The following is a 17,862-nucleotide window of genomic DNA, read 5'->3' as shown; positions in this document are numbered from 1 at the left end:
ATCCCTGAGCATGATGCACTGCCTCCTTCAAGCACCATCCTTGATGGATGGAAAACTTAGCTTTCTCCCATCAAAATCATTCATGCCCTCACTCATCCCTCACTCATCCCTCACTCATCCCTCATTCATGCCAAAAAAGTATTTTAGTTGGTGGTAAATATTACCCATAGCAAATTCTTGAAACCATACTAGAATAAATGCGTAAATTAAATGTATAATTTGACATTTCTACCTACATTGCCTATTATTTAGCAGTACACATACATTTCATGTTCATGAAATCAAGTCAAATAAAGTTCTGCACTGTACACTTGTGTCAAAATTCCCAGCAGGCTTTGCGGTTGACAGAGACTGAGTTTTTGTCGCAATGATTAGTAATTCAGGGGTGTTTTTCAGGTGTGTTTGGGGAGCTAGGAACTAGGGGGGAGAGAGGGAGAGAGAAAGACAAGCCCACACCACAGACACACATTGAGACCGCCAGGGAGAACTGAAGGCAGGAAAGCACAGGAAGAAAGCCAGGGAACCACCCAGAAACACTGGGGTACAGGCGTGGCCAAGACAGGTACTCTTCACTCAAAACATGTTGGTTGATTTTACCACAATAAAGTGAGTGCAGTTGACAATTTTGAGTTCATTATATAGGTTGTTGCATACCTCCCCGCATTAAAGGTGATGGGATGTGTTTTAAGACATTTCAGTTCATTTATTGGTGACAGGAGACTGCCTGACAATGACAAGTCACCGCCTCCTCTCTGTCACTTGGCTTCATTAGGGTATCTGTTGCGGCTTCGTCAGTTAAACATCCGTGCATCTTAACGGTTAATCATGAGGCAATGCACTAGGCCTAACGTTTACATGCTTTTGCTGCAGACTGCAGTTCAAGATATCGCTGTTGGTTTCTGAAAGTGAGATGGGGAAATTCCCCCCCCCCCCTTTTTTTCTTTATCTACAAGCTTTAAACAAAGTCTTGAAGAATCCGCCAACTCATAGCAAGTAATTGCTAATGCGATGCCAGAAGACCCTGACGCAGGCCTTGAGGAAAGTGCCGGCGTAGTAAAGTCCTAATTGTTTACAGACCGATAACTTCCTTAAATGAACCACTCAGATACCTACTGGATATCTTTTCTCTAATTAAGACGTCAGGAAATAGTTGAGCAAATGAGGGGAGGAGTGTCTAATTTCCCATGAAAGGGTTCGGCACAAAAAAAAAAGCAAAACAGCTTGCTCCTGGTAAACTGAAAAGGAGTGAGGAGCCATACTGCTGTTGGCAGTCTTTAAGAGGTTTGCTTCGTGTGTAACAAACACATTGTGCTTATTGGTGGACTACTGTAATTGTTTACTCATATTCTATTAATTGTTTATGGCAAAATTGTAATCGATCGGGTTGGCTTTCATTCATTTGACTATTTCCTGTTGACTTTTTCAGTTGAAGGTTTCCTTTTGAAACTTGGTATGGGGATGGTAGGGCTTTCCTGGCTGTATAATAGATGTTAACATATTGCACAACCTTCAACTGCCTCTTTACAACATCAATCTACCCCTTACATCCCTCTACCCATACAATTGAATAACATCGCAATCCCAATGTGCCTACAACGTTTTCAGCATTATTACTATGCAGTTACATGGTAGAATGTAACCGTATTGTAAAGTGTTGCCCAAAAAGTATACATGCATTTGAACAAAAACCAACGGTTTTTGTCAATAATGCAGGCCTGTTTAATCTCCGAAATCTCAATATAGCTCCTGCAGCTCAATCAGCAGTTTAGAGTGCTACTGCAGCCCTCAATACCCAGTTTAAAGCATTGTTTGTTTAAATGTCAGCATGACTATAAATGAGTAAAATATCAACTTCTGTCTGAGGACCATCACGTTGCATATGCAAACAAGGCGAAAGGCAAAGCCCCACCACAAAACCTCAATGAAGGAAAGGCCAGAACAGAGGGTGCGCTGCAATGTGATGCAAATAGCACCAGACAAGAGGAGGCTGTAACAAGATGAGGCCCGGATTCCGTTCAATAGATAGCCTGGCCCAAATGTCTCCTTCCCTCTGCGTCCAGACGAATGGTGAGACGAATGGCCCCCACGATCTAAATGAAATCTTACAAGTAGGCTTTATCAAGCCTAATGAAATCAAGCTCCGATGTAATGGCGGCATATGGCTCCTAACAGTTCCTCCACCGAAGAGGAGAGGAGTCCTCTGAGGACATCTTCTCGTTTTGTTTACCCAGTGTCTGTCCCGCTTATTGGGTTATGGGCTACCCGTTAGCAAATCCCGGTAAGTTATTAGGAGACTCGTTAGACAGCCAGAGGACAACTCTGAACACACGATGAGTGAGTGTCAATAAAAAGAGGGAAATCTGTCAAACACGATATGTATTACCAAGCAAGTTTTTCCTTTAGTTACTTCGAATTTGGTGAGCAATTTTGGATTTGCATCTCTTCACAGTGTGGCATCCTTGTGTTGAATACCTCAGAATGGCTGTAAACCTGTGTAGTCACCCAGTTGAGAGAGCGTGATTGAGTATGTCATGCCGGACTGCTTTTTTATGCTGGTACGTTTTATTTGTCCACTCTTCACCACAACAAACAACAATATGCTCCTGCATTTCCCTTGAACACTGGCTCAGATATAATGGATGTTCTCCCCTGACCTCTCGAAAGCTGTCCAATTTAACAAATGGCCGACTGGGAACAGCAGCCTGCGGTGTGAGCGTGAGATGATTCTCGCTTGGGAAGGGCCAGAAGGAGTTCCCTTGTCTGGCTAATTAAACCCAAACAAGCTTTTTGGTTCCAGTGCCCTCATCTGTGTTGGGTTTCAGAAAGTCAATAAGATGCCTTCCTACCTACAGTGCCGTAGTTGTGCATATGCCTTGTTTTAAATATCTGTACTGGACCTAACCATGACTTTCTGAGTGAATCTTTGTTGTGACAGCTTTGCCGACTTGTAAAGCAGTTCTGAGTGTATTCTAAAATACGCAGTCATAGTTTCAAATTGGTTAACAATGCATGTTTCTGATGTAATCCCACTGCAGTCACTACCATTTTTTCGTACAGAAGTCTGGAAAACCACAACAGCTGCAGTGAATAGTTCTCATACACGGCAATTTGGTATTTGTTTCCAACGGAGCTTTATTACCACCTAGTGGCATTGTACGATTCTGGCTGACTGATGGCTATGGACAGTATATATGTATGCATGTGTGGTGTATGTATCCAGTCCTCCAGCAAGTGCAACTTAACACCTAGGTATTTTTAGGTCTTCCACATGGGGGGGGGGAACTTGATAACTGGCAAAGCCAGCACATCCTACAAGCACTGTGCAGCCCTTGGTCCGTGTGACCTTCTGAACGACCTGGCCCAGGGAGGCAGGTGCAGGGACTTGAAAGGGACTGAAGGTCAGAGGTCACAGGAAGTGTTGCATTCAAAACACATGGCACTGTTGTTGAAATGGAATAGAGAAGGGGCTACGGAGATTTAGAGGGATGTAGGCATCTGTTTGTTTGTCTTTGAGTGGATGTAAATGTGCTGGATATGTAATGCAGGTGCTTCCTGTAAAATCCCCCTTATGTAATGATTCCCCCATGTGGAAAACATCATGCCAGGCCACTTAAGAAAGCATGCAATAATTTACTATCGAGAAACAACCATGAATTGATCCAATTTATGCCACAACGACCAATTATGAATACTTTACAGTACGGTACTGTAAATTCCTCCGATTCCTCCGATTTCAGAACAGAGTTGAAACCCCAGTGTGACTTCCAGAGCTATTCATCATGGTTCAGAAAGTTGATCAGTCGTGGGGGAAGAGGCAGGGTGACTATGCTTTTCAGTCTTTTGATTCCCACTTGCTGTCGAATCTTCAGCCTGCACTGCTGCCTCAAACTACTCGGAGGCACTGAAAACCACAAAGAGACCATTTTATGGAAAAAGAAACACAAAATAACGTGTATCCATAATCTATTTGGAAGGATTGATCAAGAAATTCATGCCAAATGAAACGCCATATGCATTTTCTTAAGAAATCCTTTGATATACTGTACTTCAAGTTGTGCTTTTTATGCAGTATAAAAATGTCATCCAGTACAATAATCAGGTTCAGAATCTGGATTTACTAACCTGACTTTTCTTTTATGTGCACCCAGTGTTCATAGCTGTCCAGATGTTCAGTGAGTCTGGAGCACAGCTGGACGTTCCCCACATAGTCTAGCAGCACGTCTATGATTGGTCCTGCCCAGCGGCAGACCGAGGGACTGGAGATGATGTCACAGAACTGAGAGGGCAGAGAGCGAAGGGTCAGTAGCAAAGCAAATCCTTGATGACAGATGGCTCTTAGACGTTTGTACATGGATGGACATTAACAAAATGTATAGACTGCTTTTAAATGCATTGAGATCAGTTTCAATAGATGTATTATTGATAAGAAATGATCAAAATAAATACAAGTTAAAGGATTTAGCATTTAGCTGTCAAGGCATTTTGGGCCTCCTGTTGATTCATCCGTATGGTTTGCAGTATTGCATTGGTATCCATGCATCAATAAACACTTTTAAGTACTGTCCTATCCCTGTTCTACCCCTTTAAAGCCAGCAATGGACTGACCTGTACTCCAGGCTCCTCATGGCTTAGACCGAGGTCATCCTTAGAACCAGTATTCATGGGTGGGTGTGGTTTGGTGCCGTGGTCACATTGGAAACAGGCCGTCGCGTCGCAGCCGTTATCCATCAGGTACTTGAGCAAGGACAGGTGCTTGATGCAGAACAGGACCGTGGCAGGGAAAGAGGTGGGGCGGGTCGGGAGGTCGGCGTTGACGTCCGCCCCGTGCTCCACCAGCAAACACGCCATCCGGATGCAGCCTTGCCGCACAGCGACCAGTAAAGGGCTGAAGGTGTCCAGGTTGGGGTCAGCCGCGGCCTCCAGCAGCATGGCGGCCGCGTTGACGTTGCCGTTGGCGACGGCGAAGTAGAGCGCCGTGACGCGCCGGTCCCGGTGCATCGCGGAGCGCTCTTCGGACAGTCTGGCGTCGACGTCGAAGCCGGCCGCGATCAGGATCTCCAGGGCGTCGTCGTTGTTGTGTTCGGCGGCCAGGTGAAGGGGACTGATGCCGCTGAGACGGACTTTAGACTTGCAGGTGAAAGGAACGAGCATGGATACAATCCTGGACAGGACACAAAAAAGAAGTCCGTTCCGTAAATCGTAGCATTTCAGGCATGCAACAATGTTAAAATCTGGAGGAACGCCACGCTTACTTATGGTGTCCGCGCTGAGCAGCGATATGAATGGGCACGAGGCCGGCTTTGGTTGGTTTGTTTGCGTCTGCTCTCTGAGAAAGCAAGAGCTCCACAATGTCCCCATGGCCATTCTTACACGCCTCATAAAGAGCTGTGGCCCCATCATGGGCACAGGAGTTTATATCAGCACCTGTGTTGACATTGACGAGATGGGAATGTGACGTTTAATTCATTTAGCAGGTGCTTTTATCCAAAGCGACATACGGGGGGGGGGGTGATTTTTAATTTTTTTTGCAGTCAAATGCTCTACCTCTGAACTAAAACCATCCCCCATTGACAATGTTACAACATAGACACTGACCTATCCCTTTTCGTTAAAGTCAACAAACCTCTGTACTACTTATTACCATTGTTCATGAGGAAAGTCAAAGCTTGGACGTGTCCACTCTGGGCTGCCACGAAGACAGGAGAGATGCCGTAGATGTTGGTTGCACTTAACTTGGCTCCAGCCTTCACCAGCATCTCACAGATCTCCACATTGTTCCGACCCACGACCTCGTGGAGGGCTGTCCAGCCCTGGATACACTGCTTGTTCACCCTGGCACCAAAGTCCAGTAGCAGGGCCACAATCTCACAATTATCTCCTTCGCAAGCTTTAGTGGAGATAGAATCGAAGAAGGGATTTGATTACTCCGAATTGGTGTCGTTTTAATTGGCGAGTCATTGTCATCCTCAATCCTCAATGTAAAATGTATCGTATTCAATCCCAACTTTACCTTTGTAGAGAGGGGTTTCCTTGTCCTTATCAGCAATGTCGGGGTTGGCTCCCCTTTCCAGAAGGGACTGCACACAGATCACATTGTCAACCAACACCGCCAGGAAGAGAGGGGTCTGTTGCTTCAGTGTGCATCTGTCAATGACCTCTGGATTGGCTGAATCCAACATTTTGCAATCAATAAGAAAAGGGTGCAATCAGTTTTTAGTCTGAGTTTATATCAAATTCTCTTCATTTAGCATGACATATTACACTTGCCGTCACATAACATTCACCTTCATATTACATGTTACAGTTTAAATGTCTTGAGGACAATAAACACCTTGCAATGGACCTCCTTCAAAACACATTTTAAATAGAGAATGAAGGGTTCTTACCCTTAAGTAAGATATCGAGGCATTCCTTTGTGCCGTGCACCGCAGCCTCATGCAGAGGTAACCACCCCAGCTTATTCCTCCCTGTCAGGGGAGCGCCTCTCTTCACCATCTCCCTCAGACTGCCCACAGATTTGGTTTTAATGGCTTTGACCACCGGGTCAAGAAACCTAGGAGAAGAAGGACGTTTATTTTGGACGTGTTGGATAGTGGATTTACTCTTGAAGTGTTTTTCTACGGTCATCCAGAATCGACCACAATCCCATCCATAAAACATTGATCGGAGGTTAAAACCAAATAAAAACATTTGAATATCTTTGGTGAATGTCATCGTAGTCGTTTGTGGAGGGTGAGGGTTTTGCAGAATGCACCTTTAAAGACGTGACCCCGTGTCAAGTGTTTCGAAATAGGTCTGCTCATAACGTAAAGAAAACCCTTCCGAGGGCCGCGTGGGACGGACACACTTACTCTTCAGCCTCGGTGGTGACGTACATCGTCCCGTCATACCTCCTCCATGCCACACAGCGCTCTCCTTCACCGCTGATGAAGCTGTAGCTTCTGGTGGCCTCCGATGTAGGTACGTTACGGAGAGGATCAAGTTTCATTATTTCCTGTATCTAAATAAAAACGGTTCAAAAACGGTTGATTGGGTTATACTTTCCCCGGCAGTTTACATTTTATAATACAAACCAATCTTGATGTCACCATTGTTCATACACCACCACACACTGAATATACCCTTGACTTACTCCGTTCTAATCATGGAAATGAACAATGGACATAAACTCAACAAACAAGTCAATACAAATGTTTTCAGCCCATCTTTTAAAACTCAAATCCCAGACCCAATAAACGCCATCAAGGACACCCTACCAGAAATCTCAACAGACCTTGTATTCATTTTCAAACGTATGCGTTTTACAGTAGCTGGGCACTCCTACATAGGCACCTCTGCCGTGCATGCACTAAAATACATCGCCAAAGTAAGCTCACACAATTGAACGGCTAATGACCTATTACAGTAAGACCTCTATTTTTCATAACTGACTGTGTGCCAAGTGACTAATCCTATACAGCTGGTGGAGGGCCTCTTTCACACAGAGATAAAAACACACATGCATCCCAATCTGCAGCGGAGACACTGGAGATGCTTGACTCTTCAACCCTCGGAAGATAAAATTAGGGTCTAGCTGGGCAACGCGGGAACAAAACGACCACAACCCTATGCCATGAGCTGGAAGACAACCAGCCCCCTCAAGTGTCTTAGAAGGATCTTTCTTGCCCACTTTTATCCACACTGCAGTGGTTCCACTTTTGCGAAGATGCAAAGCGCTTCCTCACAGAGGATGTGCTGTTCCCGACACTTACAGGTTGTCTTTGTCCATCCAGAAAAGCACTTGAAGTTCGAAACTTAAAGTAGACACTCTAATCCCTGGCACACCTTAAGAATGTTGTTGTGAGTAAATATATACTGTGACCAGTGGAGGAGACTTTGGCAGTTAAAACCTTGCATGGTTACTGTTCAGAGGGTGTGAATTCCAAAACCCCTCCTTCAGGTAATGGTGGGACACTTTTAGGGCTTCTAAAACAGGATTTACTGCCAACTCTTCAGAAGATGATGAAACAGGTGCAAAGGAAGAAACAACATGAGCATCATCTTAGTATTCAGACATAATGTTCTTTTTTATCTTTCATTTATTTTATTTATAATCAGTCCATTCTAATGTCAAGCGTTTGGTGTGTGTGCGCTAAACAATACACCCATATAAACAGAAACATAATTATTTCAGTAGTTTGATGTTAAGGCATATACTGTTGACATTTATTTACAACCACACGTAATCTATTTGAAATAGTTCCATCTTTCCTATAAGCATCATGAATCTCCCTTGGGCGTTATCTAAAATTGTTCATTTAGGATCTGAAGCACAAAGGACATAAAATGAAACAATAAAGGAAACAATCCAAATTGTATTTGACTTTGAATGAGCAAAACACTGCAAGACAGAATAAACCGAGCATGTCTTACCCAAACTCGGCAGACGGTTGAAATGAGCAGTCCAATGTACTATTCTCCCAGGAGAGAGGCGTGTGATCATGTAGATCCTATGGCTCTGTGTCCTTTGCTGTTTCTCAGCTCTGACGGGCTAGACCACAGTTCTGGAACAAGACTCTCCCAAGGCTGATGGTTGTACTCCAGGAGGGATCATATATGACAGGTGCACATGCAAGACGAGCCGTCTTATGTTTTCACCTGTCAATCGTCACAGGAAAGCCCCCGTGGATTTGTTTGATAGAAGTACAAAAGCTTTTACACAGTTATATGCGTGGGTTTTAAGACCGGCAAGTTTCCATTTCACATGAGTTACACACACTTTTGCTACAAAGAGTGAGATGACAACAGTAAGAGTGGGATAATATACCCTTAGCTATGTGCAGGGTGTTGATGTGGTATGATAGTTCTACCAAGCTACCAAGTAAAACTGCAGCACATAGCATGAGAGTCATACAGACTGCACTGTATATGTAAGGAGGAGGTATTCAACAAAGCCGAAAGGTTACTACAGTACAGTATGTGCATTTACATTTAGTCATTTAGCAGACGCTCTTATCCAGAGCGAGCATTAATTGCAGACTGTTAAAATGCCAGGCATACTTTACAATCAAGTAATGAGGCCACCAGCTTTAGTGTGGGAGTAACTGTACCTTTAACAATCTTCCCCCTCAAAGAAAACCCCTTCTTGTCTCCTTTGGGTTGCCATCTATTAAGTTTCATTTCCATTCAGAATGTGAAGGAGAACTGTTCAGTAATTCATCCTAGGACAATGTCCCATGTGCTTTTTCCACAAGATTTATGAAAAGAAGCATGGATCCGATGTTTTGATGATTATTAAGTTAGACAGTCTCTTCCTGAATCTGATACCATGCTTTCAGATCAATTGTATGTATAGTATTTTGGCTCCCTCAACAGGATTTTCTCAGAAATGCAAACTCACCCAGAATTTTCAAACATGTCTAGGAACTCATAGGACCCTCCAGGAACAGACACAAACAATGACTGGAATGTTCTTGACAATGATTTGAATGAAAGAGTCACGTGTGGATCCACTCAATAGTTGTATTTGTTTTATAACCAAACATGATATGATAATTACCGGTTTCAACACACATTGTGGTCAGTCAGTGGGATTTTAAAGTAAAATATAGAAGGTTGTCCAAAAATGTGGACATTAAAAGTGGTATATTTTTCACAAACCAACAACTGAAAACATGACATCTTCGTCTCCCATGACATCTTCTCTCATCACACAAAACACTTTAACCTGGCCTCAGTATAAGGTGCACAGTACAAGGTGTTTAGCCTACTTAAACTGTACCAGTGCGATTCTGTAAACCTGTATTTGATAGGCCTACCAGAGCATTCTGAATTGTTCACAAATTCTTAAAAGAACAGTCCAGAACCCAGACTGTAAACTTAAAAAAAAAACATTTAAAAAATATATTTTATGTACATATTTTGTTACATCAAAAAGCATTTAAAATGCCCTAACAGAACTGTAATACTGTGCTTTCATTTCATATTAAACATCCTTGCATAGACAGACCTACAAACCGTAAGATGCCTTCAATAGTGTTGGAGAGTGATTTTCATAGCAAGGACTGAGTTTAACCACTCAAATATTTGTACAAGGCCTTGCAAAGTATTCAGGCAACAACAAAAAAACAAAACCATTTACTTGTACATTTACACAGCAGGCAGGTCTTCGATATTGTGGCCTACTCACCAACACACTAATGCTACTACTACTTTGTCACTTTATCTCCACTGTTTCAAGTCCTATAAAATCACTTTACTCGAACAAACAACCACAATCCCATCCATAATCCCATTGCTGTGGCACACATTTCATTCACAAATTCAATGAAATATTCATCCTGTTTCAGTAAAAACTCTAACCAAACCATTTTGAGTGTCATTCCTGCTACTGTGGTTAACTACTAATACCTACTAACTACTTTGAACTACTCCAGTGCAAAGTCTTGTGTGCGCTCCTCGTGATTCATATACTTTACTAGTCTTCTAGGGAGAGGAAGTGTATGGATAAGCTTTAGTCTGTTGACTCCAAGTTGCTGACGGATATAGACCCTGCAGAGTTGCATTAGCGAACGGGGTGGCACTGGAAGAAAAATGACAAGAATGGCACAATGTTAAGCTTGTGTCAACGCGGGATCACTACCTAGCTGCTTGTACATCTGCACAAACAACATGCACTGTGCAGTATTTGTTCAAAGTCTGTTTTAAGACACTCACCTGCTTTCTCTTTAATGACTTGCCAGTCAGGATAGCTATCGAGGTGCTCAAGAAGTCTTGAACAAAGCTTGACGTGACCCACATAGTCCAGGAGCACGTCGATGATGGGTCCAGCCCACCGACATACCGCTGGAGTGGAGATCATCTCACAGAACTGCAATAAACAGCCAATGGCAACAGATGAAGCTGTTCATGAAAAACATGAACTGTGTAATTGCTATGTTCTGTGAGTTTATTGATGTCAAGGGAGGAGGGGAGTTCAGGGGACCCTTATTGTATGGGATCCTAAAGTAAACATCTTACATGGAGCCTGAGCGTTTATCATATCTATCAAATCAAAAACAAAGCAAGACATGTCCTCACCTGAACACAGGTTCTCGGGGCAGAAGTGTCTGTCCCATAGCGCAAGTCATCTCTCTCAGAGCGCGAGGTTTTGATCGGCGGGTGTTGATCGTTGCCATAGACGCAGTTGAAACAGGAGAAGGCGTCACAGCCGTTGTCCATCAGGTACTTAAGCATGGACAGGTACTTCATGCAGAACAGGATGGCTGCTGGGAAGGAGGTGGGGTGGGTGGGGATGTAAGCGTTGACGTTGGCTCCGTAATCCACCAGCAAGGTGACCGTCCTGATGCAGCCCTGCCTGACGGCCACCAGCAGCGGGTTGAACGTGTCGATGTTGGGATTCGCCCCGGCTTCCAGCAACATGGTGGCAGCTTCGATGTTGTTGTTAATGACAGCGAAGTAGAGCACCGTAGTGCGTCGGTCCTCAAACATCTTGGAGCGCTCGAGCGACAGTTCGGCGTTGACGTCGAAGCCGGCTTCGATCAGAGCTTCTAGGGCTTCGTCCCTGTTGCGTTCGGCGGCCAGATGAAGGGGACTAATACCTGTGCGGCGAACTCTGGCTTTGCTGGTTGAAGGGATCAGCATGGATACAATGCTGAAATAATTTTGAGATGCAATGAGAGAAATAAGAGGCATTCGTTTGAGTGGTAGTTCTCTATTGGTTAGAGTTGGAAAACTTGGTACAGTACAAAATAATAATGAGCATTACCATATTGTCTGAGGGTCTATTTCCACACATAAATTAAGTTGTGTAGGCCTACTAATAGTAGTCAATCACACAAGAACACGTTACATTTTTACCCACCTTTTGAGACATGGAAGACATTTATTTGATTTTATAAATAGATTGTATGTATAGGCCTAGATATGTATAGATTGTTGCTGTTGCAGTAGGCCTACAGATTTTTAGCAGACACATAGGAAGTAATGGGTTGAACCTTGAATGTTAAATCAACTGATTGAGTGTAAACAAATAAATCACTCACATCAAGAATAATACAACCTAAACGTTGACAGACAAAGCCATGACGAATGCCTGTTATGGAGTTACAGTGTTGTTATGGTACAGCCAAACCATGCGCTTCAGAAGCAATGGTTTTATAAAATCACTTTTTATCTTTTTTGTTAAATTTGTATCTGACATAGTAACCTTTGGCCAAAGGCACTTACTTAAATGACTTGTCATAATTGAGGCATTCAAAGGTCAGGATACTTTTTCTGTAAATAATGCAAGATGATCAGACATACCTGCTTCAAAAGAAATCTAACCTCACTCATGTTTTTGGGTGGAATCATCTAGTTGGAATTCTAATGGCAGCAAAACTGATATTGTAGGAACAGTAAGAATAATATAAATAAATTAAGATACAAACAAATAAACACATAATTTGGGAGTCAGGTGGCTGAGCGGTGAGGGAATCGGGCTAGTAATTCCGAAGCTTGCCTTGGGGGAATGTCCCTGTACTTACTGTAAGTCGCTCTGGATAAGAGCGTCTGCTAAATGACTAAATGTAAATGTAAATAATTTCACAATTTTATTTGCCCATGTGTTGCCCTTGTGTTGAACCCAATACAACCAATAAAACTCAATCTAAAATATTAAGAGCTTATCTGGTTTGCATGTATGTGCAGGAAAAATGTATGGAAAACCCCCAATAATGCAGTTGTAGATGAATCAACAATTATGTTCCTCAATATTTTACAACCAAGTAGGCCATGATTAGAAAAACTCTCAGTCACAGGTACTAGTTTCCCACAATCCTAGAGAACACAAGCCAAAGAAACTCACCCATCAGTCCCCCGCTGGGCAGCGATGTGAAGAGGCAGCAGTCCTGTTTTTCCGGGTCTGTTGGCATCGGCGCCCCGAGAAATAAGGAGCTCCACCACGTCCTCGTGCCCGTTCTTCGCTGCCTCGTACAGAGCCGTGGCCCCATCGGCAGCCTGGCTGTTCACATCCGCACCTACACATACAGCGCCACGTTTCATCGTCTTCCATCCGTGGCAACATCGGCCATGGTGCTGCGCACTAAGTGCTACACATCGTTTTGGTGAGTGTGGCGCGTCTGAAACTGAATATCTCCATGCTTTTCAGTTGGCGGAAATGTAACGAAACCCCTTCTCGAACAAAGGTAAACGGGATATTTGTGGAGTGCACGTTTAGCAGGAGCTTTGACTTTTGACAACATTCTGTAATAAATGTTCATGAAACATCCAGTGCTTAAACCTCACACATGCTGAGATCCTCAAACTCGTTATGCACAATTGGTATGGAACAACAATAGGCATAGGTCATAATATAACGTACCATTTTTTAGGAGAAAGCCCAGTGTTTCAACTCGTCCACTCTGGGCAGCAGTGAAGACAGGAGAGATGCCGTAGATGTTGGTTGCACTTAACTTGGCTCCAGCCTTCACCAGCATCTCACAGATCTCCACACTGTGGTGACCCACAGCCTCGTGGAGGGCTGTCCAGCCCTGGATACACTGCTTGTTCACCGTGGCACCGTGGTTCAAAAGCATAGCCACAATCGCAGCGTTCTCCCTCTCACAAGCTGTGGAATTGTGATAGAGTCTGTGTCTAAAGACCAATCAAGAGTCATGATCTTTCTCCACTGTTAGTATTAGTCCACCCATTCTCCGTGTTTACTGTATTACGGTACACGTTCAATTATAACCTAAGCCTAGTAGGCATTTCATTGTAGTCAGTAAACATTTCATGTTCAGTGCTATTGTATGCATGCCTTCCCCAGAGCTTTCTGTTTGTCAATGACCTAATCCAATACCAACTCTTGTCAAATGCCGATGTCTTTAGCAGTACTCCACATCAGTTTGTACAGAAACAAGGCTATGTTACACTGTTAGCAAAAAGATGGACTCTTGGCTTAAGGTTTTGTAAAGGCTGTGTGTAATGCAGTGTGTAGTGCAGTTTGTAGTGCAGTGTGTAGTGCAGTGTGTAGTGCAGTGTGTATTGCAGTGTGTAGTGCAGTGTGTAGTGCAGTGTGTATTGCAGTGTGTAGTGCAGTGTGTAGTGCAGTGTGTAGTGCAGTGTGTAGTGCAGTGTGACATCCACCTTTGTACAATGCTGTCTCCCGGTTTTGGTTCATCACTTCTGTGTCGGCCCCTCTCTCCAGCAGTGCCTCCACACAATCCACATGATCTCTGCCAACCGCCAAGACGAGTGCGGTCTGATCTTTCAGGGTGCGTTTGTTTATCATACCGGGTTGTGCTTGTGGAGTGATGACATGCGTAGAAGAGAAATAAACATTGCAAAGAATACCTTAGAAGCACCACTGACCATCAAGTAAAGCCATTGCACCCCAAAACTTAGTAGAGTGGGGTATTCTACAAAAACAAAAACATTTTATCATATGCAGCTCCAAGTGGTTTCAAAATGTCTATTCTACAGGAGGTGGACCCAAACTCATGTCCTTAGTGTTGTACACTTACCTACCAGGAGGATCCTGAGGCATTGGGTTTGACCAAAATATGCAGCCTCGTGTATTGGTAGCCACCCGTGCTTGCTAGCCACCAGCCAACTGTTGCTGGGTCGTTTAACCATTTCTCGAACAGCAGCCGCATCTCCATCATATATTGCTTTGATAATGGGTTGCAATTCTCTAATAGGAAAACATATTCATCATCCATTTGCCTCTTGACCTAGTATTCTGTAGATCACACACAGCAATCTGAAATTCAGATTGTCATGCCGATTTTCAGGGGACGAAACTCAGTTGAACAAATGTGGTCATGAAATGATTATTTATTATGATTAAATGTGTATGTTTTATTGTTAGAATGTACTGTACTGGGACATGCCTTTTCCTACTAAGATTGCAACATGGAAAGAGGGTGAAAACAACACAATTTCATAAACATGATGTTTCTGCATATTTACCCTTTCAAACTGCACATTGCTATTAAGATATGGCTGTTTGCTAATGAAGCGCCTGAAGGGGCAGAACTCACTCCTCTGGTTCAGGTGCGACCTGAAGGGTCCCATCGTATCGGCGATATCCAACCATGCGCTTTCCGTTGCCCGTGATAAAGTGACTCACGTCGGCGTCTAATGCATTCCTGCTACAGGAGAAGTTAGATTTATTTAGTCATATTCTTGGATTTAATCTCTTCAGATAATGAATTTCCAACAGTTAACTAACTGCCAGTTCATTCCTACAGTAACCTAATGGCCCTGCTGATATGCATAAAGTGCAATGTTCTTTAGCATCCTAACACCAATCCTACAATCCTATTTACATCATGGTTTCCAGTCTTCTGCTGTGTTTTAATTTAGTAAAATTATGAAAATATGATGTTGAATAACATAATAGATGATGATATTATCCAGAAATTCTAAGCTAAACTAAAGATAAAGCATTGGGATTCTGCATATTTATTTCCCTCCTGTAGTGGCATATGAACCTCCAAGAAAGTGCATAGAAGCCATTGGACACAGTCCCAAAATGCTTGCTGGCCAGGGGCAAGTGCCACCAAGAGAATTTGGAACAGGTGGTCATCATGTGGCTCGCTGAGACAGTCCAGCCAGCCAGGGAGACAAGTGTCGAGTAACAGCAACTGATACTTGAAGCTTGACAACTAGCAAGCTAGCAGTTAGCGAGGTAAACACACAAGCTGAGCCGTTGAAAACGCTGTGCAAGTAGTGACCTCATTATTGATTGAAAAAGCCTTTCTCATGCATACATCTGTAAACAATGTTGGACATAAGAATTACATATGGATAGATAACTCTGGGATCAAACCAACATTTTTAGATGCAGATGCACTGCATTTGCTTTCTCACAAGAACGGGTGAAATGCGCTGCAGAAAATAAACGTGTCATTGGCAACCCTTCTAACCATGCCATGATTTCATTTGATCTAGTTTGGTAACCATTAACAGTCTACTGAAAGTTAGCCAGTTCACTGCAAATGTTAAAGTGAAAATGAATGTGCGACTAAGGATAAAAATACAGTATACCAGTGTTAGAAATATTTTTTCTCATGGGAAGCGACACGTACGAATTAAGTACATTGGCAGGGGGGTTATGACTGCAAAGTTGAGGGGCCACAGGTGGATTGGGCCTTGCAGGGAGGGGAGGATTCAGCTGCCTTGCAGGTGGATTGGTCCTGTTCTGGACCATGGGCGTTGTGTTCAACTCAAGCGTTGAACCTGCAGTGTGGGCATCGCTGAGGCTGCGTTCAATAGCCAGCTGCATCAGGTCATCGTCTGACAGGTTGCTGTAGAGACTGTAGTCATCAAAGCCGAGGGAGAGACCCGGTGCACCAGGCAGGGACACGCTGGCTACCGCCATGTTGGATCTGAAGTGATGAAGTTGAGAAGGAAACCTGTATGTCAGGAAATACGACTCACACTCAAGATGTGTACACTCCGAGCATTGCTGCATGTTAGACTAGTCTGTTCTGCTGTAGGACAGACCGGTAATTTATAAAGATTGAAAGGGTATTGGCCACTGAACTGTAGCTGTACATCTGATTTATATATCAATCCATATGTTTATTTTAGCACGATTTATGTTTGTACTATTACACATTGTGCAATTATATTTGGATGGTTTGCCTTGATTGATCTTGCCTTGATTGTTTATGCACTACCTGTTCTAGCCACAGGGGACTTAAATCACATTGCACCAAACTTCTGAGTGCAACTGTTCAGGCACATGCTTATTTGCGCTTGCCAACCTTTGGAAATGTAGGACATGCCAATCATGTAAAATAACTTGTTGGGCAGAATGTTAGACTGGTGCGATTCAATGGGTTTGAACATTGCTGTTGGTTGTAGTGGATTAAGCTGCCAATAGTACTGAAAGGCCCAGACTTGTTGCAGTACTTCTACAATACTGCAACTACAGTAATTCTGTGTTGCCACAAAATATTAAACAAGCACTGCAAATGAATAACACTATGTAGGTGCTTAAAGTGCTTTTAAAGTAATAAACGTACTTTATTTCATGCAGCAGACTTTCTGTCTGTTCAGGGGGTTCTTTTCACTGTTGGTACATCAATTCATTCCACCATATTCATTAAAGTAATCAATGTTTAATAATTAAAGTATTAGCACACTGTAGCCTTCACAGAAGTGACCTCAAATTCCCCCTGGCGTCCTATTTCTGGGCAGCATATCATCTGTGAAACTTAAAACATGTTTTGGAAGCCATGAGGTAGTGGGACTCAGTCCGGCCCATTGGATAGTCTACTGGGTTCAAGTCCTCTTACACATATCCCTTGGCCTGAAAGGCACAGCACAGCATATAAATAGAGTCCTGCAAACCTAACACCCATGGGTCACAGAGCAAAGAGCTGTATTTGTCTTTAACAGTTTACTCACAGGTTTAAATTCTGTCCAAATGCCAGACGGAACCTACAAAGGTAGGACTCAAGTCACATGCATTCATATTAAATTATACATTTGCAATAGGGGCATATATTGTGCACATCTACTGTAAAATACTCCAAGAAGAATAACCCTGCTCGAAAAAAACGGTTTATGCATGCTGCGGTATGGCAGAATCCTTCACAAAGTGGAAATTGAGATGAATTAGATTCTTACCTTTCCTGATCCTTCCCTATTGCTCTCCAAAGTCACAGCTTAGAGTCTTGCCCCTTAAGGTTAATCCCTCCTGTGTGTGACTGCTCCTCCAATAGTACTTCGTCAGCAGAGGTTTGCGTTTCTAAGACCGCTTGCCCTCTGCGCCACTGTTGATGTTATATTTCTGGAGGCTGCACATGATACACCCAGGGTAGTGGTCCAAGTTTTCTCCGCCTTCCCCTCCACCTCTGCCTTAGTGCGTCTTGCTCCTGGGGGGAGATG

At 43.4% G+C, this 17,862-nt stretch overlaps 2 protein-coding genes across 8 annotated transcripts in view; both read right to left on the bottom strand.

Annotated features, from left to right (window-relative positions):
• Positions 1 to 2,556: 2,556 nt before the first annotated feature.
• On the bottom strand, positions 2,557 to 8,535 carry LOC134025489 (ankyrin repeat and SOCS box protein 2-like). The gene is made up of 9 exons (XM_062468530.1): positions 8,413 to 8,535; positions 6,852 to 6,994; positions 6,387 to 6,553; positions 6,011 to 6,166; positions 5,642 to 5,887; positions 5,253 to 5,424; positions 4,606 to 5,161; positions 4,123 to 4,276; positions 2,557 to 3,901 (listed from the first exon to the last, which is right to left on the bottom strand). Exons 2-9 carry the CDS (start codon positions 6,986 to 6,988, stop codon positions 3,771 to 3,773), a joined length of 1,719 nt encoding a protein of 572 aa, XP_062324514.1. The 5' UTR covers positions 6,989 to 6,994; positions 8,413 to 8,535; the 3' UTR covers positions 2,557 to 3,770.
• Positions 8,536 to 9,496: 961 nt separating this feature from the next.
• Positions 9,497 to 17,862, bottom strand: part of LOC134024749 (ankyrin repeat and SOCS box protein 2-like) — a 54,226-nt gene continuing 45,860 nt past the window's right edge. Inside the window, exons 1-11 of one of the 7 annotated variants that reach the window (XM_062467391.1) lie at positions 17,602 to 17,773; positions 16,053 to 16,352; positions 15,003 to 15,113; positions 14,484 to 14,653; positions 14,107 to 14,262; positions 13,343 to 13,588; positions 12,827 to 12,998; positions 12,208 to 12,255; positions 11,059 to 11,632; positions 10,696 to 10,849; positions 9,497 to 10,561 (exon numbers count right to left, since the gene is read on the bottom strand). In XM_062467391.1, coding sequence (XP_062323375.1) covers positions 10,407 to 10,561; positions 10,696 to 10,849; positions 11,059 to 11,632; positions 12,208 to 12,255; positions 12,827 to 12,998; positions 13,343 to 13,588; positions 14,107 to 14,262; positions 14,484 to 14,653; positions 15,003 to 15,113; positions 16,053 to 16,345 — 2,079 coding nt within the window. In that variant the 5' untranslated portion in view covers positions 16,346 to 16,352; positions 17,602 to 17,773 and the 3' untranslated portion in view covers positions 9,497 to 10,406. Of the gene's footprint in view, positions 10,562 to 10,695; positions 10,850 to 11,058; positions 11,633 to 12,207; positions 12,256 to 12,826; positions 12,999 to 13,342; positions 13,589 to 14,106; positions 14,263 to 14,483; positions 14,654 to 15,002; positions 15,912 to 16,052; positions 16,380 to 17,601; positions 17,774 to 17,862 lie in introns of those variants that run through there. The other 6 variants (XM_062467393.1, XM_062467392.1, XM_062467394.1 and 3 more) reach the window with 6 other exon arrangements.

This window comes from Osmerus eperlanus, chromosome 8 (genome assembly GCF_963692335.1).
Source record: "Osmerus eperlanus chromosome 8, fOsmEpe2.1, whole genome shotgun sequence".
Lineage (NCBI taxonomy): Eukaryota > Metazoa > Chordata > Actinopteri > Osmeriformes > Osmeridae > Osmerus > Osmerus eperlanus.
The sequence above is the reverse complement of the archived record's forward strand: the minus strand, read 5'-3'. Positions and strand labels throughout refer to the sequence as shown.